This window comes from Mustela nivalis (genome assembly GCF_964662115.1).
Source record: "Mustela nivalis genome assembly, chromosome: 1".
NCBI lineage: Eukaryota > Metazoa > Chordata > Mammalia > Carnivora > Mustelidae > Mustela > Mustela nivalis.
The window spans coordinates 65,049,811-65,066,876 of NC_139020.1; the positions used below are offsets into that span (position 1 = coordinate 65,049,811).

At 37.2% G+C, this 17,066-nt stretch overlaps 1 protein-coding gene across 2 annotated transcripts in view; it reads left to right on the top strand.

Annotated features, from left to right (window-relative positions):
* CFAP91 (cilia and flagella associated protein 91) overlaps positions 1–17,066 on the top strand; it is a 99,832-nt gene extending 82,766 nt beyond the window's left edge. The window contains exons 17-19 of one of the 2 annotated variants that reach the window (XR_014305773.1): positions 7,647–7,812; positions 16,008–16,985; positions 17,024–17,066. Coding sequence is in view for 1 of the 2 variants with exons in the window: in XM_082711630.1 (XP_082567756.1) it covers positions 7,647–7,798 (152 nt within the window). In the remaining variant the exon portion in view is untranslated. Of the gene's footprint in view, positions 1–7,646; positions 7,813–16,007 lie in introns of both variants that reach the window. The other variant, XM_082711630.1, reaches the window with a different exon arrangement.

The following is a 17,066-nucleotide window of genomic DNA, read 5'->3' on the forward strand; positions in this document are numbered from 1 at the left end:
AAATCAACCCAAGGAGGTCCACATGGTAATTAAAATGGCAAAAAGCAGTGGTAAAGAATTTTTAAAGCAGCAAGAGAAAAAAAAAAGTTTCATATAAGAAATACCCTGTAAGACGGCTGATTTTTTAGCAGAAACATTGGAAGCCAGAAGGGAGTGGCAGGATATATTCAAAGTGCTGGAAGAGAGAAACATGTGACCAAGAATACTCTATCCAAAAAAGCTATCATTCAGAATAGAAGGAGAGAAGAAAAATTTTTCCAGACAGAAGTTGGAGGAATTCATGACCACTAAATCAGCCTTACATGAAATGTTAATGGGGACTCTGAGTGGAAAGGAAAGACCATAAGCAGGAGTAAGAATAGGAAGCACAAAACCAGTAAAATAAAGTATGACACCACATACCTAAAACATGGTGGAGGAGAGGAATAAAAATTTAGTGCTTTTAGAATGGGTTCAAACTTAAGCAAACAACAACAATATAGACTGCTATTTGCATACGACATTACATATCAACCTAATAGTAACCACAAATCAAAAACCAGTAATATATATGCAAAAAATTTGAGAAGGGAATCCAAGTATATCACTAAAGAAAGCCAGCAAACCAGGAGAGAAAAGAGTAAGAAAGGAACAGAGAACTACAAAACAACCATAAGACATGTACTTATTGCTATTTGTTACTTAGCTATCAGTAATTACTTTGAATATAAATGGACTAAATGATCCAATCAAAAGACACAAGATCATAGAATGGATAAGAAACCAACACTCCTATATGCTGCCCACAAAAGACTCATTTCAGACCTAAAGACACATGCAGACTGAAAGTGAAGAGATGCAGAAGGGTTTATCATGCAAATGAAAGTGAAAAGAAAGCTGGGTACAACTTAGTTCAAATAGACTTGAAAACATGGGGCACCTGGGTGGCTCAGTGGGTTAAGCCTTTTCCTTTGGCTCAAGTCATGATCTCAGGGTCCTGGGATCGAGCCCTGCATTGAGCTCTCTGCTCATCAGGGAGCCTGCTTCCCCCACCCCCAACCGCCTGCCTCTCTGCCTACTTGTGATCTCTCTCTCTCTCTCTGCCAAATAAATAGGTAAAATCTTTTTTTTTAAAAAAGAAAGAAAACAAAGTCTATAGCTAGAAACAAAGACACTACGTAATCATAAAGGGCATAACAATCCAACTAGAAGACACAGCAATTCTAAATATTTATGCACCCAACATGGGAGCACTGAAACATATAAAGTAGCTATTAACATACAAAAAGAGAGTAACTGATAGTAATACAATAATAGTAGGGGACTTTAACACCCCATGTACATCAATGGATAGATCATGCAAAGAAAAAAATCAAGGAAACAGTGCTTTGAATGACCCAGCAGACCAGATGGACCTAAGAGATACTCAGAAATTTCCATCCTAAAACAGTGGAAGAGGCATTATTTTCAAGCACACATGGAACATTCTCCAGAATAGATTACATGTTAGGCCACAAAATAATTCTCAACAAATTTAAGGAGTTTGAAGTCATATTATGCATCTATTCCAATGACAATGCTATGAAACTAGAAATCAACCACAGGAAAAAATCTGGAAAGAAAACACTACATAGAGGTTAGATTACAAATGAATGCATCATCCAAGAAATAAAAAAATACATGGAAATAAATGAAATGGAAACGCAATGATCCAGAATCTTTGAGATGTAGCAAAATCTGTTCTAAGAAGAAAGATTATAGCAGTACAAGCCAACCTCAAGAAAAATCTCAAACAATCTAACTTTACACCTAAAGAAGCTAGAAAAATAACAAGCAAAACCCAAAAACCAGAAGGAAGGAAGTAATAAAGATAAGAGAAAAAAATGAATTAAAAAACTAAAAAACAAGGAAGGAAAACAAGAGCTGTTTCTTTGAAAAGATCAACAAAATTGATAAACCTTTAGCCAGACTCATAAAGAGAGAGAGAGAGAGAGAGAGAAACAAAGACAGAGGACTCAAACAAAATGAGAAAAGAATGAGGAGAAATAACACCACAGAAATACCAAAGGTTATGAGACTATTATGGAAAATTATATGGCAACAAATTCAACACCAAGAAGAAATGGATGAATTCCAAGAAATATATATCCTCTCCAGACTAGGTCAGGAAGACATAGAAAATTTGAAGATTAATCACCAGCAGGGGAGATGAATCTGTAATAAAAAAAACTTCCAACAAACAGAAGTTTAGGACCAGGTGGCTTCACGGGTGAATACTACAAGCATTTAAAGAAGCATTTAAAGAATTAAACAAACATTCTTCTCAAACTATTCTGAAAAATAGAAGAGGAAGGAAAGCTTTCAAATATAGTCTATGAAACCAGCTGATATCCTGATACCAAAACCAGATAAAGAAGCTACAAAAACAAGAGAACTACAGGCCAGTACCTCTAATGAACATAGATGCAAAGATTCTCAACAAAATATTAGCAAACCAAATCCAATAATACATTAAAAAAAATTCACCACAGTCAAGTGGGATTTCTTCCTGGGATGCAAGGGTGCTGCAATATTTGCAAATCAATTAATGTGATACATCACAACAACAACAAAGTATAAAAGAACATGCTCATTTCAACAGAAAAAGCATTTGACAAAGCACAGTGTCCTTTCATGATAAAGACCCTCAACAAAGTAGGTTTAGAGGGAGCTTACCTGAACATAATAAGGTCCATATATGAAAAACCCACAGCTGAAATTGTACTCAGTGGTAAAAAACTGAGAATTTCCCCCCTAAGATCAGGAATTAAGACAAAGATGTCCACTCTCACCACTTTTATTCAGCATAGTACTGTAAGTCCTAGCCACAGCAATCAGAGGAAAAGGAGAAATAAAAAGGCACCCAAATTAATAAAGAGAAGTAAAAGTTTAACTATTTGCAGATGACGTGATAATATATAGAGAAAACCCTAGTGATGCCACCAAAAAACTATTAGAACTACTAAATGAATTCAGAAGGGTTACAGGATACACACTCGATAAGCAGAAATCTGTTGCATTTTTTATACATTAATAGTGAAGTAACAGAGAAATTAAGAAAATAATCCCATTTACAATCACACCAAAAAGAATGAAATACCTAGTAATAAACTTAACCAAGGGGGTAAAAGATGTCTACTCTGAACAGTATAAAACACTAATGAAGGAAATTGAAGATGACACAAATGGAAAGACATCCCATGTTCATAGATTGGGAGAACAAAATTGTTAAAGTATCCATACTACACAAAGCAATCTACAGATTTAATGGAGTCCCTTTCAAAATTGCAACAGCATTTTTTCACAAAACTAGAACAAATCATCCTAACATTTGTATGGAACCACAAAAGACCTTGAATGACCAAGGCAGTTTTGAAAAAGAAGAACAAAACTTGGAGGTGTCACAATCCCAATTTCAGGATATGCTACAAAGCTGTAGCAATCAAACCAGTGTAGTACTAGCACAAAAACAGATATATAAATTAATAAAACACAATAGAAAGCCAAGAAATAAACCTACAGTTATAATAGCTGACTAATTTTCCACAAAGGAGACAAGAAAATGTAATGGGAAAAAGTATCTTTAATAAATACTGTTGAGAAAACTGGACAGCTACATACAAAAGAATGAAGCTGAACCATTTTCTTATATCATATACAAAAATACACTCAAAATGGATTAGGGACATATGTGTGAGACCTGAAACCATAAAAATTCTAGAAGAGAGCACGGGCAGTAATTTCCCTGAGGTTGGTCATTGCAACAATTTTCCTAGATAGGTCTCCTGAGGCAAGGGAAACAAAAGCAAATATAGATTACTGGGACTACATCAAAATAAAAAGCTTCTGCACAGCAAAGGAAACCATCAACAAAGCTAAAAGACAAACTACTGAGTGGGAGAAGATATTTGCAAATGACATATCCAGTAAAGGTTTAGAAAAAATATAAAAAACTTTCACAACTCAACACCAAAAAAAAAAAAAAAATGGACAGAAGACATGAACAGACATTTCTCCAAAGAAGACATACAGATGGCCAGAAGACACAGGAAAAGATGATGATACCACTAATCATTAGGGAAATGCACATTAAAACCATGGTGAAATATCACATCATACCAGTCAACCTGGCTAAAATCAAAAACACAAGAAAAAGTGTTAGCAAGGATGTATTTAAAAAACAAAGGGGGGAACCTTATGCATTTATGATGGTAATACAAGCTGGTACAACCACTATAGAAGACTGTATGGAAGTTCCAAAAAAAAAAAAAAAGAAAAATAGAATTACCAAATGATCTAGTAATTTCAGCATTGGGTATTTACCTAAAGAGTATGAACAGTAATTTGAAAAGATATATGCACCCCTGTGTTTACTGTGGCATTATTTAAAATAGCCAAATTATGGAAGCAGCCTGTTCCATCAGTAGATGAATGGATAAAGAAGATGTGGTATATATCCACTATGGAATATTACTCAGCCATTAAAAAAGAATGAAATCTTGGGGTGCCTGGGTGGCTTAGTGGGTTGGGCCTCTGCCTTTGGCTCGTGTCATGGTCTCAGGGTCCTGGGATCGAGTCCCGTGTTGGGCACTCTGCTCGGCGGAGAGCCTGCTTGCTCTTCTCTCTCTGTCTGCCTCTCTGCTTACTTGTGATCTCTCTCTCTCTGTCAAATAAAGAAATAAGATCATTAAAAAGAAAGAATGAAATCTTGCCATTTGCAACAACATGGATGGATCCAGAGGGTATAGTGCTCAGTGAAGTAAGTCAGACAGAGAAAGACAAACACTATGATTTCACTCCTATGTTAAATTTAAAAACATCAAATCAACAAACAAAAATAGACAAATAAGAAAAAAGAATCTTAAGTATAGAGAACAAACAGATGGTTACCAGTGGGGAGACTGGTGGACAAATATATGAAATAGGTAAAGGGGACTAAGAGTTCACATAACGTGATGAGCACTGAAGAATGTATAGAGTTGTTGAATCACTGTATTATGCACCTGAAACTAATATAACACTATTTTAATTGTACTGGAATTTTAAAAAAAGAATAAAAATTTTTAAAATGATCTTTTGTAAGCCTCAAATGTTTACAATAAAAAAATATGGAAAGAGCCCAGATGTCCATCGATTGATGAATAGATAAAGAAGATGTGGTATATGAAGATACAATGGATTATTACTCAGCCATCAAAAAGAATGAAATCTTGTCATTTGCAACAACGTAGATGGAACAAGACAGTAGTATGCTAAGCAAAATCAATCAATCAGAAAAACAATTATCATTTGATCTCACTCATGTGGAATTTAAGAAACAAAACAGGATCATAGGGGAAGGGAGGGAAAAATAAAGTAAGATGAAATCAGAAAGAGAGACAAACCATAAGAGACTCTTAACTCTAGGAAACAAACAGGGTTGGTGGAGGGGAGGTGGGTGGAGGGTGGGGGAACTGGATGATGGGCATTAGTAGGGCACTTGAAGTAAGGAGTCCTGGGTGTTGTAAGCAACTGATGAATCACTGAATAATACCACTGAAACTAATAATACAGTATATGTTAATTAAATTGAATTTAAATTAAAAATTTTAAGTGAAAGAACAGCTTGGTTATTTTTTTACAAGGTTTCCATGTTATGTGGAGAATTCTGGACAGACTTAGAGAAGTATAACATTTCAGATCACCTAAAAGGGACAAAGGAATGATAGAATTCTAATGCATTGGAAGAAAACAAAGAAATATCTTTTTTTCCATTACATAAGTGTACTGAAATTTTTAAGACAGTACCTTCTAGTTATAAGCATTTAGTTTGTTTCATTGTGTTTTCCCATACCTAGCAGTGCTGCAAGCAATATATTTTATGCAAATCCTGGTCATGCTACTGACAGTAAATTCCTAGCAGTATGGTGCTGGAAATAGGGCATGTGCCTTTTACTTTTGCTAGGTGTTACGAAAAGATTGTCCTAATTCATACTCCCATCATAGGTATATGGTAGTGCTTATACCAACAATATTTAATTTTTGGATAAAATAATCAATGTTTTTGTGTTATCTTATAAAAGGGATCTTGTGTTTTCTGAATCTTAAGAAAATATGTAACTCCTTTTTATTTTTCTTAGATCCAAAGTGAGGTCAGCCTGCTTCAGGTCAACTCTAACTGAGGGAATTGAAGGAGGCAGGGAAATCGTGTGTTTAGTAGTTACTAGTTTATGATCCATCCCCTAGCTTTTCTGGGCTCTGAGGGAACGTGGCCTCTGAAGAGGCACTTGAGCTTAAGGAATCCAGTGGAACTTGTCTGTGGGGAGGGTGGAGAAGTCCTTAGCCTCTTCTCTTTGTATGTTTACCCCATGAAGAAAGCCATCTGGACAGGGAGCACACTGGGACCTTTTTGTTTCTCTTTTCAAATAAAAGAACCATATGTATTATATATACTCTTTACCCCAAATTAAGATAATATTTACAGACCGTGTTTGAGATATTTCATGATTGAAAAGACCTGTATATAGATATAAAATAACAGTGACTACCGAATTTTAAGTGCATGCTAAGTTCCAGATACTGTGCTAAGCATTTAAAAAGTACCTATATCAATTTCTTAAAATACCTAGAGGTCTATTCTTATTTTTCAGTTCTGGAAATAAGTGCTTAGAAATTTTATACAACTTACAGATTTGAACTGTGATCTGTGTGGAAGTTGCTGTGTGATTTATCCTCTGTAAACTTGCTGACACTTGAATAGCACAGAATCCATAGTACTTCTTCCTGTCCTTTACTAGCTGTATGATCTGGGGCAAATTACTTAATCTCTCTGTCTCTCCATTTCCTTCTCCAAAAATGGGGATATTATCAATAGTCTCTTTTAGGCTTGTAGGGTGGTTTAAATGAATATATGCCAACTGCTTAGAACAGTGCCTGGCACAAAGTAAGGGCAAATGCTAAATGCTAAATCATCATCATCAACTTCAGGATTAGTGCCTTCTGAGGGAAATGGGATGCCTAACTACTAATTCTTGATAATAAATATCCTTAGAATATGGAGCAAAGACCACCTTCTACAGCCATGAGCTCAGAAACTTATCATCAGTCAACAAGTATCTTCCAGGCTCAAAGAAAAGTAGGAGACAAGGTCTCTACCTTTAAGTCATTACAACCTAGTTAATAAACAAAATGGAACTCACGCGGAGTGCTTCAGTGCTGCAAGTGGGTTTGTACGAACTCAGGTGTGGCCGTGGTAGATGCGGGCTGGCCCAGTCGGAGGAGACTTCTGGAGGAGCTGGGACCGGAATTGGGCTACGCAGAGAGGGTAGAACCGGAGTGCAGGCATTCCAGGGGAGGGCAGCTGTGGAGGAGAGGAATAGAGGAAGCCTGGTGGGGAGGAGCAGGACCACCCGGAACCTGAGAGTGGGAACAGGGGGAACCGCTCTCATGAGCCAGGAGCCTAGATCTGGCTCCTGGAGGAGGTGTACTTCTAAAACAGAGAGCAGGTCATTGTTATTTAATCTCATCAGCTTTAAGCAAGGGAATATGTGGCTTACAGAATTATCATTTCTATCACTACTTTCTTGAAAATCTTTGGGAATGATCTTGTTTAGACTTTCAGAGTAAAATTTCTTGTTGCTTTGGCACAGTGAGGAACGCCCAGCGGAAGCACATTCTTGCAGCCCATCAGATCATCCACAGCCACACGGAAGACATGGTCAATAAGGATTTTGTGGAGCAACAGCAGGATGAGGCGGTCTCAGACACAGACGAGTTACCCGAGGGAGAAACTCAAAAATAAGAACCACAGCTCAGGTGAGGTGGGTTTTTCATCTGAGAGGAGGCAGAGAGGAGGAGAGGCAGCAGCATTCAGTTCTCTGCTCTAGTCCAACAACCATGATGTGTTTAAGAAAGTGAAACACTCCCATTCAAATCGGCACATTTCATCTAGGTTACAGAATCTACTACTGAAATTCTTAGAGAATAGAGTTGACATTATAGCAATTGGACTCTTGGGTCCAGGAAACAGGATCCTAGGTAATTTTTTATGGGTCCTTAAAGCAGATGATGGTAGTTCATCACAAATAAAGCTTAAAATGCGTGTTATAAAAAGCAGCTTGTTTTTAGGGAGTAGAGGAGGACTCCTTGTCTCATCAGCCTGGTTGTAAGCATAGCACGAGGCACAGGCTGTCCAATTCTAGCCCAGAGGCCACCTGCAGGCCCCACCAGGAGCTGGTCTTAGGTTCAACTAAACATCCCTGCTCACAAGACTAACATAGACAAGGTTTGATATGAGTTTGGTATCTGTCTACACAGCAAGAGAGAAGTTGGAAACTGCAGCTTTGAGCAGGGTGGATGGCAGGTGCTTCTCTATATGGAAGCTCTTGTCGTGTCCACACAGACACAGTTACTTTATCCCCTGGTTACAAAGCTCAGAGGCAAGGAAGAGAGATTTCCATTGGGTTGGTGCAGACCTGCCCTGCTTTCCATGCCTTGGGGTCCAGGATGTCTCATAATGACTCCACACGCCTCGTGTCTGGGTCCCCCTAATGGATCCACTCGGTTACAAAAGTCAGCACACTCAGGAAAACTCAAAGCTATGGTTTCTTGTTAGGTATTAATAGTTCATTTATAATTATTTCCAATAAAATGGTAGTTACTTGGTGGTTAAGTAGTGTAGCTTAGTAACATAGTTGATACAAAATACCTTATCAAATTACTAGAATAGAGCTAGGGAGTCAATAGAAAATAAAATTCTCATGAGAATTCCCATAAGAAGGGAAGTGAACCCTTTGCCTATACCTTCTGCCTCAGCCCTCCCTGGTCAAGCACATCAGTACTGTTTTGGCCTGAGAGTATGCTATCAGGAGAGGGAAAACACAAGGCTTACAGGAAAATTTGAGCCTGGCATTCAGAAGATTTGGATGTTAGCCAGCTCTGCCACTAACTATAATTTTATAGAATAATTTCCCTTCACTAGATGTTTGCCTGTGCCTATGTGACCAACAGACCCTGTTCAAGGGAATCTATTAGGGCCTTAAGTTTCGACCAAAGAGGATCGTACAGTGGCTAACTGAACATAATTAAAAACAAAGAGGATCATAGAAGGGATATTGAGAGGAAGGGGCAGTAAAGAAAGAAAGCAGAGAGAAAACTGATAAAGGACTCTTAAGTACCAAGCTATGGCTGTAAATTACAGAAAAAATCTTTCATTTTTAATTAGTAATGAAAGAGCCTCTGAAATCCCCAAAGATATAAAACATGTATTTACATGTAACATTATCCATACATCTATGTAATATAAATTCAAGGACCATAGCATTTTGTCTATCTTATTATGATAAAAACCATCGTCAATACTTGGATAGTCCTTTGTCTTACATGAAAATTTAAGAAGATCAGTAATTTACATAGTTTAAAATGAGTATGTCTGCACTTACTTCTGAGTATAAAGTATCTATCTCTTTACTGTTTTATTAATGTTTGGAACATGATGCTTAGTTATCTCCATTGTATGTACCCTCTCTTCCTTCTCTGTGGGAAGGAGGGAAGGACAGATGTGAGATTATTTAATAGTGCTTTGGGATGTAGGCACGAACCATTGATTTTAAAATATTTTTAATCAGCTTGAAGACAATGGAGAGCTAACAGTGAGGAATCTCTGGCCAGATATCTAAGAGAAGATATATTCAGAGAGGTGATTCTGGCATTTGCAGCCGCCTTTTTTTCCCCCTGAAGGAATGTGCATAGTTTAGAATATGGGGCTGAAAAGCTGAGTGATGCTTTCACCAGCTTTGTAAAACTAGGGGGACAAAAACTAGAGTCAAGCTGGAGGCCCTGGTAAGCCTCCCCTATTTGGGTTGGGGCACCAACCCCTCGTTGGGACTAGGGGCACCTGGGTCGCTCAGTTGGTTAAATGTCCAACTCTTGATTTCAGCCCAGGTCCTGATCTGAGGGTCATGAGATCAAGCCCTGGGTCGGGCTCTGTGTTCCACAGGAGTCTGCTTGGGATTCACTCTCTCTCTCTCTCTCTCTCTGAAATAAATAAATAAATCTTAAAAAAATATATATAAATATATATATATATATATATATATATATATATATATACACACACACACATACCTAACTCCTTTGGTTCACACCTGGAGAGGAATTTGCCTCAGGATGAATCATATCCTGACCCTCACCCATACCTGATTTAGAGGATATTTAGATGAGACTTAGATGATGCTCTAATGAGTTAAGACTTTGGGGGCTATTGGGATGGAATGGTGAGAAGGACATGAATTGGGGGGTGGGTATGGAGTACTACAGACTTTTGTCCCCCCAAAATTCAGATGTTAAAGACCTAACCTCTAATATGATGATATCTGGAGATGAGGGCTCTGGGAGGTAATTGGCTTAGATGAGATCATGAGGGCGAGTCCCCTATAATGGAAATGGTGCCCTTATAAGAAGAGACACAGAGAGCTTGTCCTCTCTTTTTCCCTGCCATGTGAGAACAGGCCAAGAAGACAGCCATCTACAAACCAAGAAGAGAGTTTTCCCCAGAAACCGGCCATGCTGACATCTTGATCTTAATCTCCAGAACTGTGAAAAAATGAATTTCTGTTGTTTAAACTCCCCAGTTAAGGTATTTTGTTAAAGCAGCCTGAGCTAACACACTTATGTTTAAAGAGATAAAAGTCAACATTGAAATTTTCAGAATTGGAGATGATACAAATGATATAGCAGATTTCTACTGTAAAACAGAAATTCTAGATTCTAAAAATACAGTAATGAATATGAGAAACTCAATGAATGAATTTAAGAGCAGGATAAATATAGCTATGGAGAAAACTAATAAATTAGAAGATAGGTCAGAAGAATTTATACCTAGAAAGAATAAAGGAACAAAAAGGTGGAAACTACAGAGGAGCTGCAAGGATAGATGTAGGATGACTTAATTATTAGGAAGAGACAAGAGGATAGTAGGAGTGGACCACTGATTCAAGAAATTTGACTGCTAAGAAAAGAAATATGTCAAGAAATCCTGAATTTATAAAAACCAATGAGAGACTCAATATTTATAACAAGCCTTCTTTTTAAAAAAAAATTAAGATTTTATTTATTTATTAGACAGAGATCACAAGTAGGCAGAGAGACAGGCAGAGAGAGGGGGAAGCAGGCTCCCCGCAGAGCAGAGAGCCCATGCAGGGCTCAATCATAGGACCCTAGGATCATAACCTGAGCTGAAGGCAGAGGCTTTAACCCACTGAGCCACTCAGGTGCCCCTCTAACAAGCCTTCTTAACCCCAAGCAGAAAAATATTAAAAATCTATACCTACATATATTTTAATATGACTGTGAAAACAAAAGAGAAAAAAAAATCTTTAAAGTTTTCAGGGGAAAAGGACGTGAATTGTCTTCAAGACAATAATTAAAAATTAAAGAGCAATAATTAAACTGAAGTTGACTTCTGGCTAGAAACAAAGCCAGAAAATAATTGAGTGATAGCTTCAAAATGCTGAAATAGTATAATAACATAGGCTTCTATACCATGCCAATATATCCTTCAAGAATGACAGTGAAAGACATATTCAGATAAATGAAACAAAATTAGTCACTAGGACATCATCACTACAAGAAATTACTAAAGGGTGTTGATCAAATAGAAGGAAGATTATCCCAGTTGGAAAGTTGGATATAAAGAATATGTGGATATTTTTTAACTGCAAAAAAAAGAAGAAGAAGAAGAAGAAAAAGCAACATTGGTGACATGGTTACACAGCATAAGTAGTGCAAGAGTCCGAAATCCGTGTATGGGCTAAATTGTTGTAAGGCATTTTGCTTTATCTAGAAGAGGGATAAAGTGTTATTTAGCATTATCTTTGATGACTCAAGGCAACAGTCCGTAACGTCTAAGGTAACTTCTAAAGCACAGTAGAAAGATGTATGACACTAAACTAATAGAAGAAAATGGAATAAAAGTCCCACTCAATATAAAAGGAAGATAGAAAGGAGAGGAAAAGGAAACAAAACCAATAGAAAGCACTGAATAAAATGGTAGGTTTTTTTATTGTGGATTCATCACTAATTTATATTAAATGTAAATAGCAAATGCCCAAAGTCAGAATTTGTCAGACTGAATAAAAATAAATGCTGTTTGTAAGAAGCATATGCAAAATCTAAATATACAGAATGCTTACAAGTTAAAGGATAAAAAAAGATACCATGAAAACAGCATCCGCAGGAAAGTGGGAATAACAATATTAGTGTTAGACAGGGAGGGCTTTAAAGCAGAAAACCCCACTAGACAAATGAGGGTCACTTCATAAAGATAAAGGTTTTAATTCATTGGGAAGGTTTCAGTCACAAATAGGAATATATCTAGTAACATGGCCTCAACCTTTGTAAAGCAAATGTAATAGCACTGCATAGAGAAACAAATCCGAAATAATGCTAGAAAATTTTAATCACTATCAGGAATTGGTGGAGCAACCAGAGAAAAAAAAAGAAATGGAAGGTTTGAAATACATAATTAAGAAATTTGCCTAGTGGACATTTATAGAATATTACACCTAACAACTCCAGAATGCATACTCTTTAAGAATACACACAACAAACATGTACAAAAACTATTTATGGTCATAAAGCGAGTGTCAACCAATTCAAAGAGTTGAAATCCTGCAAAGTGTGTTCTTTGATAAAAATGCAATGAAATGGGAAATCAATGACAAGATAATTTAATATGTTTAATTCTAATTCTAATATGTTGTAAAGTGTCATAGAACTAGAAAATACTTTGGACTGAAAAATGACAAAAATGCTAATGTGTATCAAACTTGTGGAATGCTGTTAATGTGGCACTTAGAAATTTGTAGTCTTAAAGGCATTTATTTGAAAAGATGAAAATAAGACTAAGCATTCTTTTCAAGAAATTATAAAAAGAACAGTGAATTAGGGCACCTGGGTGGCTCAGTAGGTTAAGCGCCTGCCTTCAGCTCAGGTCATGATCTCAGGGTCTTGGGATCGAGCCCTACATTGGGCTCTCTGCTCAGCCTGCTTCACCCTCTTCTCTCTGCCTGCCTCTCTGCCTACTTGTGATCCCCCTCTCTCTGTCAAATAAATAAATAAAAATCTTAAAAATAAAAAAAAGAACAGTGAATTAGATGCAAAAAAGCAAAAGGAAAGAAATAATACAATAAAATAACAGCAGAATTTAATAAAACATAAAAATTTGAAGAAAACATTCATAAATTGAGGGACAGAATTTAATAAAACAAAAAATAGAAATGTCTTCTGATTTTAGTAGAATGTAGTAGGTAGCTGCAACATTTAGGGAAAATAATGGACACATTGTAAACATATTTTTAAAGACACTGGAGAGCTATGGAAATGGAAGGCAGAGAAGAAAGTCCTTCCTAAGGGATCTGCGATCACTGGCCATTTTCTTGTCTTGGGGCAGTAGCCGAGTTTGGGTACAAGCTGGGACTCAGGCTTGCCAAGGCAGAAGATCTTTATTTATTAGCGGAAACAGAAACCAACAAGGCATTTAAAAATCAGTGTGGCGGGACGTGATGGATTACAGTCGAGAGGGGCCCCGAACATATGACCAGATTTCCCCACAGAATGTCAGCAGTAGGTTTTTTGTGGATAAACCTCTTACTAGTGAAAACATGTTTGAATCTATCATGAGTTTTTTAGCCAGCTGTTTCAGTGGTGATCTTCACTCAGTCTCATGGATTTAACCATTGTTAATTTATTGTTCCATGATTTTTTTCGTCAGAAATAGCTGTATATCCTGACTTGCCTACCTCACTGATACTTGTTAGCTTAGCACTGATAACCCTTCAGTGCGAGTTTTTGAGCTCAGATTAAGATGGAGATTTTTCGGGACGCCTGGGTGGCTCAGTGGGTTAAAGCCTCTGCCTTCGGCTCAGGTCATGATCCCAGGGTCCTGGGATCGAGTCCCGCATCGGGCTCTCTGCTCAGCAGGGAGCCTGCTTCCTCCTCTCTCTGCCGGCCTCTCTGCCTCCTTATGATTTGTCTATCAAATAAATAAATAAATCTTTAAAAAAAGATGGAGATTTTTCTAAGTAAGAAAACTAACCTTATCCACTACTATGGAATACTGAATGGCTTTGGAAATTAACTTTTGCTGTAGACTTGATAATATTTTTTAAATTAATCCAACCTAAAATTACAAGGCAAAACAGCTTATATGGCAGAATTTACACTACGGGAAAGTCACTTCAATGGCAACTAACATTGAATCACAAGCAATGGCAACCTGCTTTTTATACTTCCTTTGCCTGTCACAAGTTAAAACAAGAAGCAAGATTTTAATCCCCATACATATTTGCAGTGGATATGTTATCTGAGTTTACACCTTCAGGAGCATTTTGTGGACCTTGAAACAAGTGCAAAGGAAATTATCCTATTTCAAAGTCTCTTTAACTGTGTGAAGGAGGAATGTCCCACTTAACTTCCAACTGGAAGTGATTAATATGTGTCGTAATGACATGCTAAGAGGGAAATATCAAGAGAAGAATCTAATGGAGTTCTGTAAGTGCCCCCCAGACATAGATATGCACAATTAAAAGCATATGCTCATGGTTGATATCGGTGTTGGCAGCACTTATCTGTGTGACAGACATTTTCAAAGCTGATGGGGATGGGTGTCGGGGGTCTCATTGTAAATGTTTATCTGCTATTGGGGATATGTAATCAATTTTGAAGCTCTGAACCTCAATTAAGCAAAATGTTATCCTCTAAATAAGACTTCTGGGGTGCCTGGGTGGCTCAGTGGGTTAAGCCTCTGCCTTCAGCTCAGGTCATGATCTCAGGGTCCTGGGATCAAGCCCGGAATTGGGCTCTCTGCTCAGCAGGGAGCCAGCTTTGCCCTCTCTCTCTGCCTGCCTCTCTGCCTACTTGTGATTTCTCTGTTAAATAAATAGATAAAATCTTAAAAAAAAAAAAAAGACTTCCATTTTTCTTATTAGTAGACTCATATTAAAAACAAACCTGTAGTCAAATATTATTACTGCCTTTGAATTTTATCAAAAATTTTGTGAAAATATCTTCTCCTGTTGAGGACCTATATAATATCCTTGATTTTATTTACTGGCCCACAAAGCCTAAAATATTTACTATCAGGCCCTTTGTAGAAAACATTTATCAATTCCTACTATGTAGCAGTTAAAACGATGAAGCAGAACTAAATACAACATGGATGAGTCTCACAAACATAGTATTGAAAGAAGCCAAATCCTAAAAAGAAATCTACAGTATGAGTTTAAATCCACACAAAACTATGGCATTTAAGAATGCATGCTTAGGAGGTAAAGATACAAAGAAAATCAAGGAAGTAAATACTGTAAAAAATAAAAATCAAAATAGTGATGACTTTTAGAGGATAGAGAGAGGGTTGTGATTGCAAAGGAGGAAGTGGGAACTTAAAGGACTTCTTGACCTGGGCGATATTTACACCGATGAATATTTAACATGAATTCACTAAGCTGCACATCGGTTTTATGTTATTTTCTCATATATGTCACATTCCTTAATTAAAAGCTAGAAATATGTATGCATACATACAAATGTGGATGGACTCATGAGGCCTACAATACACACCAAATATTTCTGGAAAGATCAACAAGAAATGGGTTTAGTATTTGTTGGAAGACCTGAGGACTGGGGAGAATAGACATACTCTCCGCACATTTATATCCTTTTGTAGTTTGACTTCTTTACAGTGTCCACATATTAAGTTTTCAGTTATAATTCAGTTAATGTAAGGATGGTAAGTCCTGTGATTTGGAAACAGACCCTGTGAGTTAAGAAACATTTGGATCATGGGGCTCATAAGTGGCAGAGCTGGGCCGTCTGGCGTTGTCTGGCTCCTCAACCAAGGGTTTGTGTAATTGCATCACAGTAGTTTTTTGGATGTATAGGTCTGATAATGATTGTTTCTTAAAAGATCGCATAATCAAACATTTGTGGGGGTTTTTTCTGTTTCTTTACAGATTATCTCTTTTAAAAGAAGCTGTACAGATCATCATATGGAATTCCAGTAATCTGTGCTTCTCCCAAGATGTGCAGCTCTTATGGACTTGTCAATGTGTACATGAGGAAAGATCTTTCTTCTCCCTAAACTTCCAATAATTTAAAATTATTTTCAGTAATTACAATCAAATGAAGGAGTTTATTCTCTTTAGTGTTTCGCAGATGCTCTACTTCAAGAGAAAATTTTCTCATGTCTCATTTCAGCATTTTGTTAACTAGGAGGATATTCTGGCTTGCTGAATCAAACAAAAAGAAATGTTACTGAATATTTCTTAAGTAGTTTTGGCTTGATATTCATAATGCATTGACCTTATCTGCTAAGTTTAGAAGTATGCACACCCCATGACCTGGCATTTCATCTCCTAAATACATACTCAGCAAAAATACATGGATATGTGCACCAATGGGCATGACAAGAATGTTCACAGCAGCACTTTTCATGACAGCCCCTAAATTAGAAACCCAAACCTCCACTGACAGTGGAACAGAAAAATAAGCTGTGGTATTCAGTGGCCCATCAACTTACCATTGAGACTAGCAGAAGAATATTCATGCAACACCCACAGAGAGGATGCTTTGGGGGAGCAATCTGCCCATCCTGTGTATTGACTAACATGAGGATCCCTCCTCAGTTAAATATTTGTAAATAGGGAAAAAACCTAAAACATAAACAAATCTATGTGGGCCCCATATCCACATTACTCTGACAACAGAATAAAAACCTATCTTAGAAAATACCCTTCTCTAGGAAACCAGAAAAGCTTCAGAAGCTATCTGCTTGGTGAGGAGGCAAAAAGAAATGGGCTCCTGGGAAACTGCAGCTGAGAATAAGAAGAGCAGACACCAGCAGATGCAAAAGAAAGCTGGCTACGATGAAAAAAATACAAAAAGATTTAAAAATCCGTGGAACACATTTGGATGCAGTTAAAAGAACAGAAGTACCAAAGCAGAGAATAAGATGCAGTTAAAAGAACAGAAGTACCAAAGCAGAGAATAAAAGAGGTGATGTTGCCAACAAA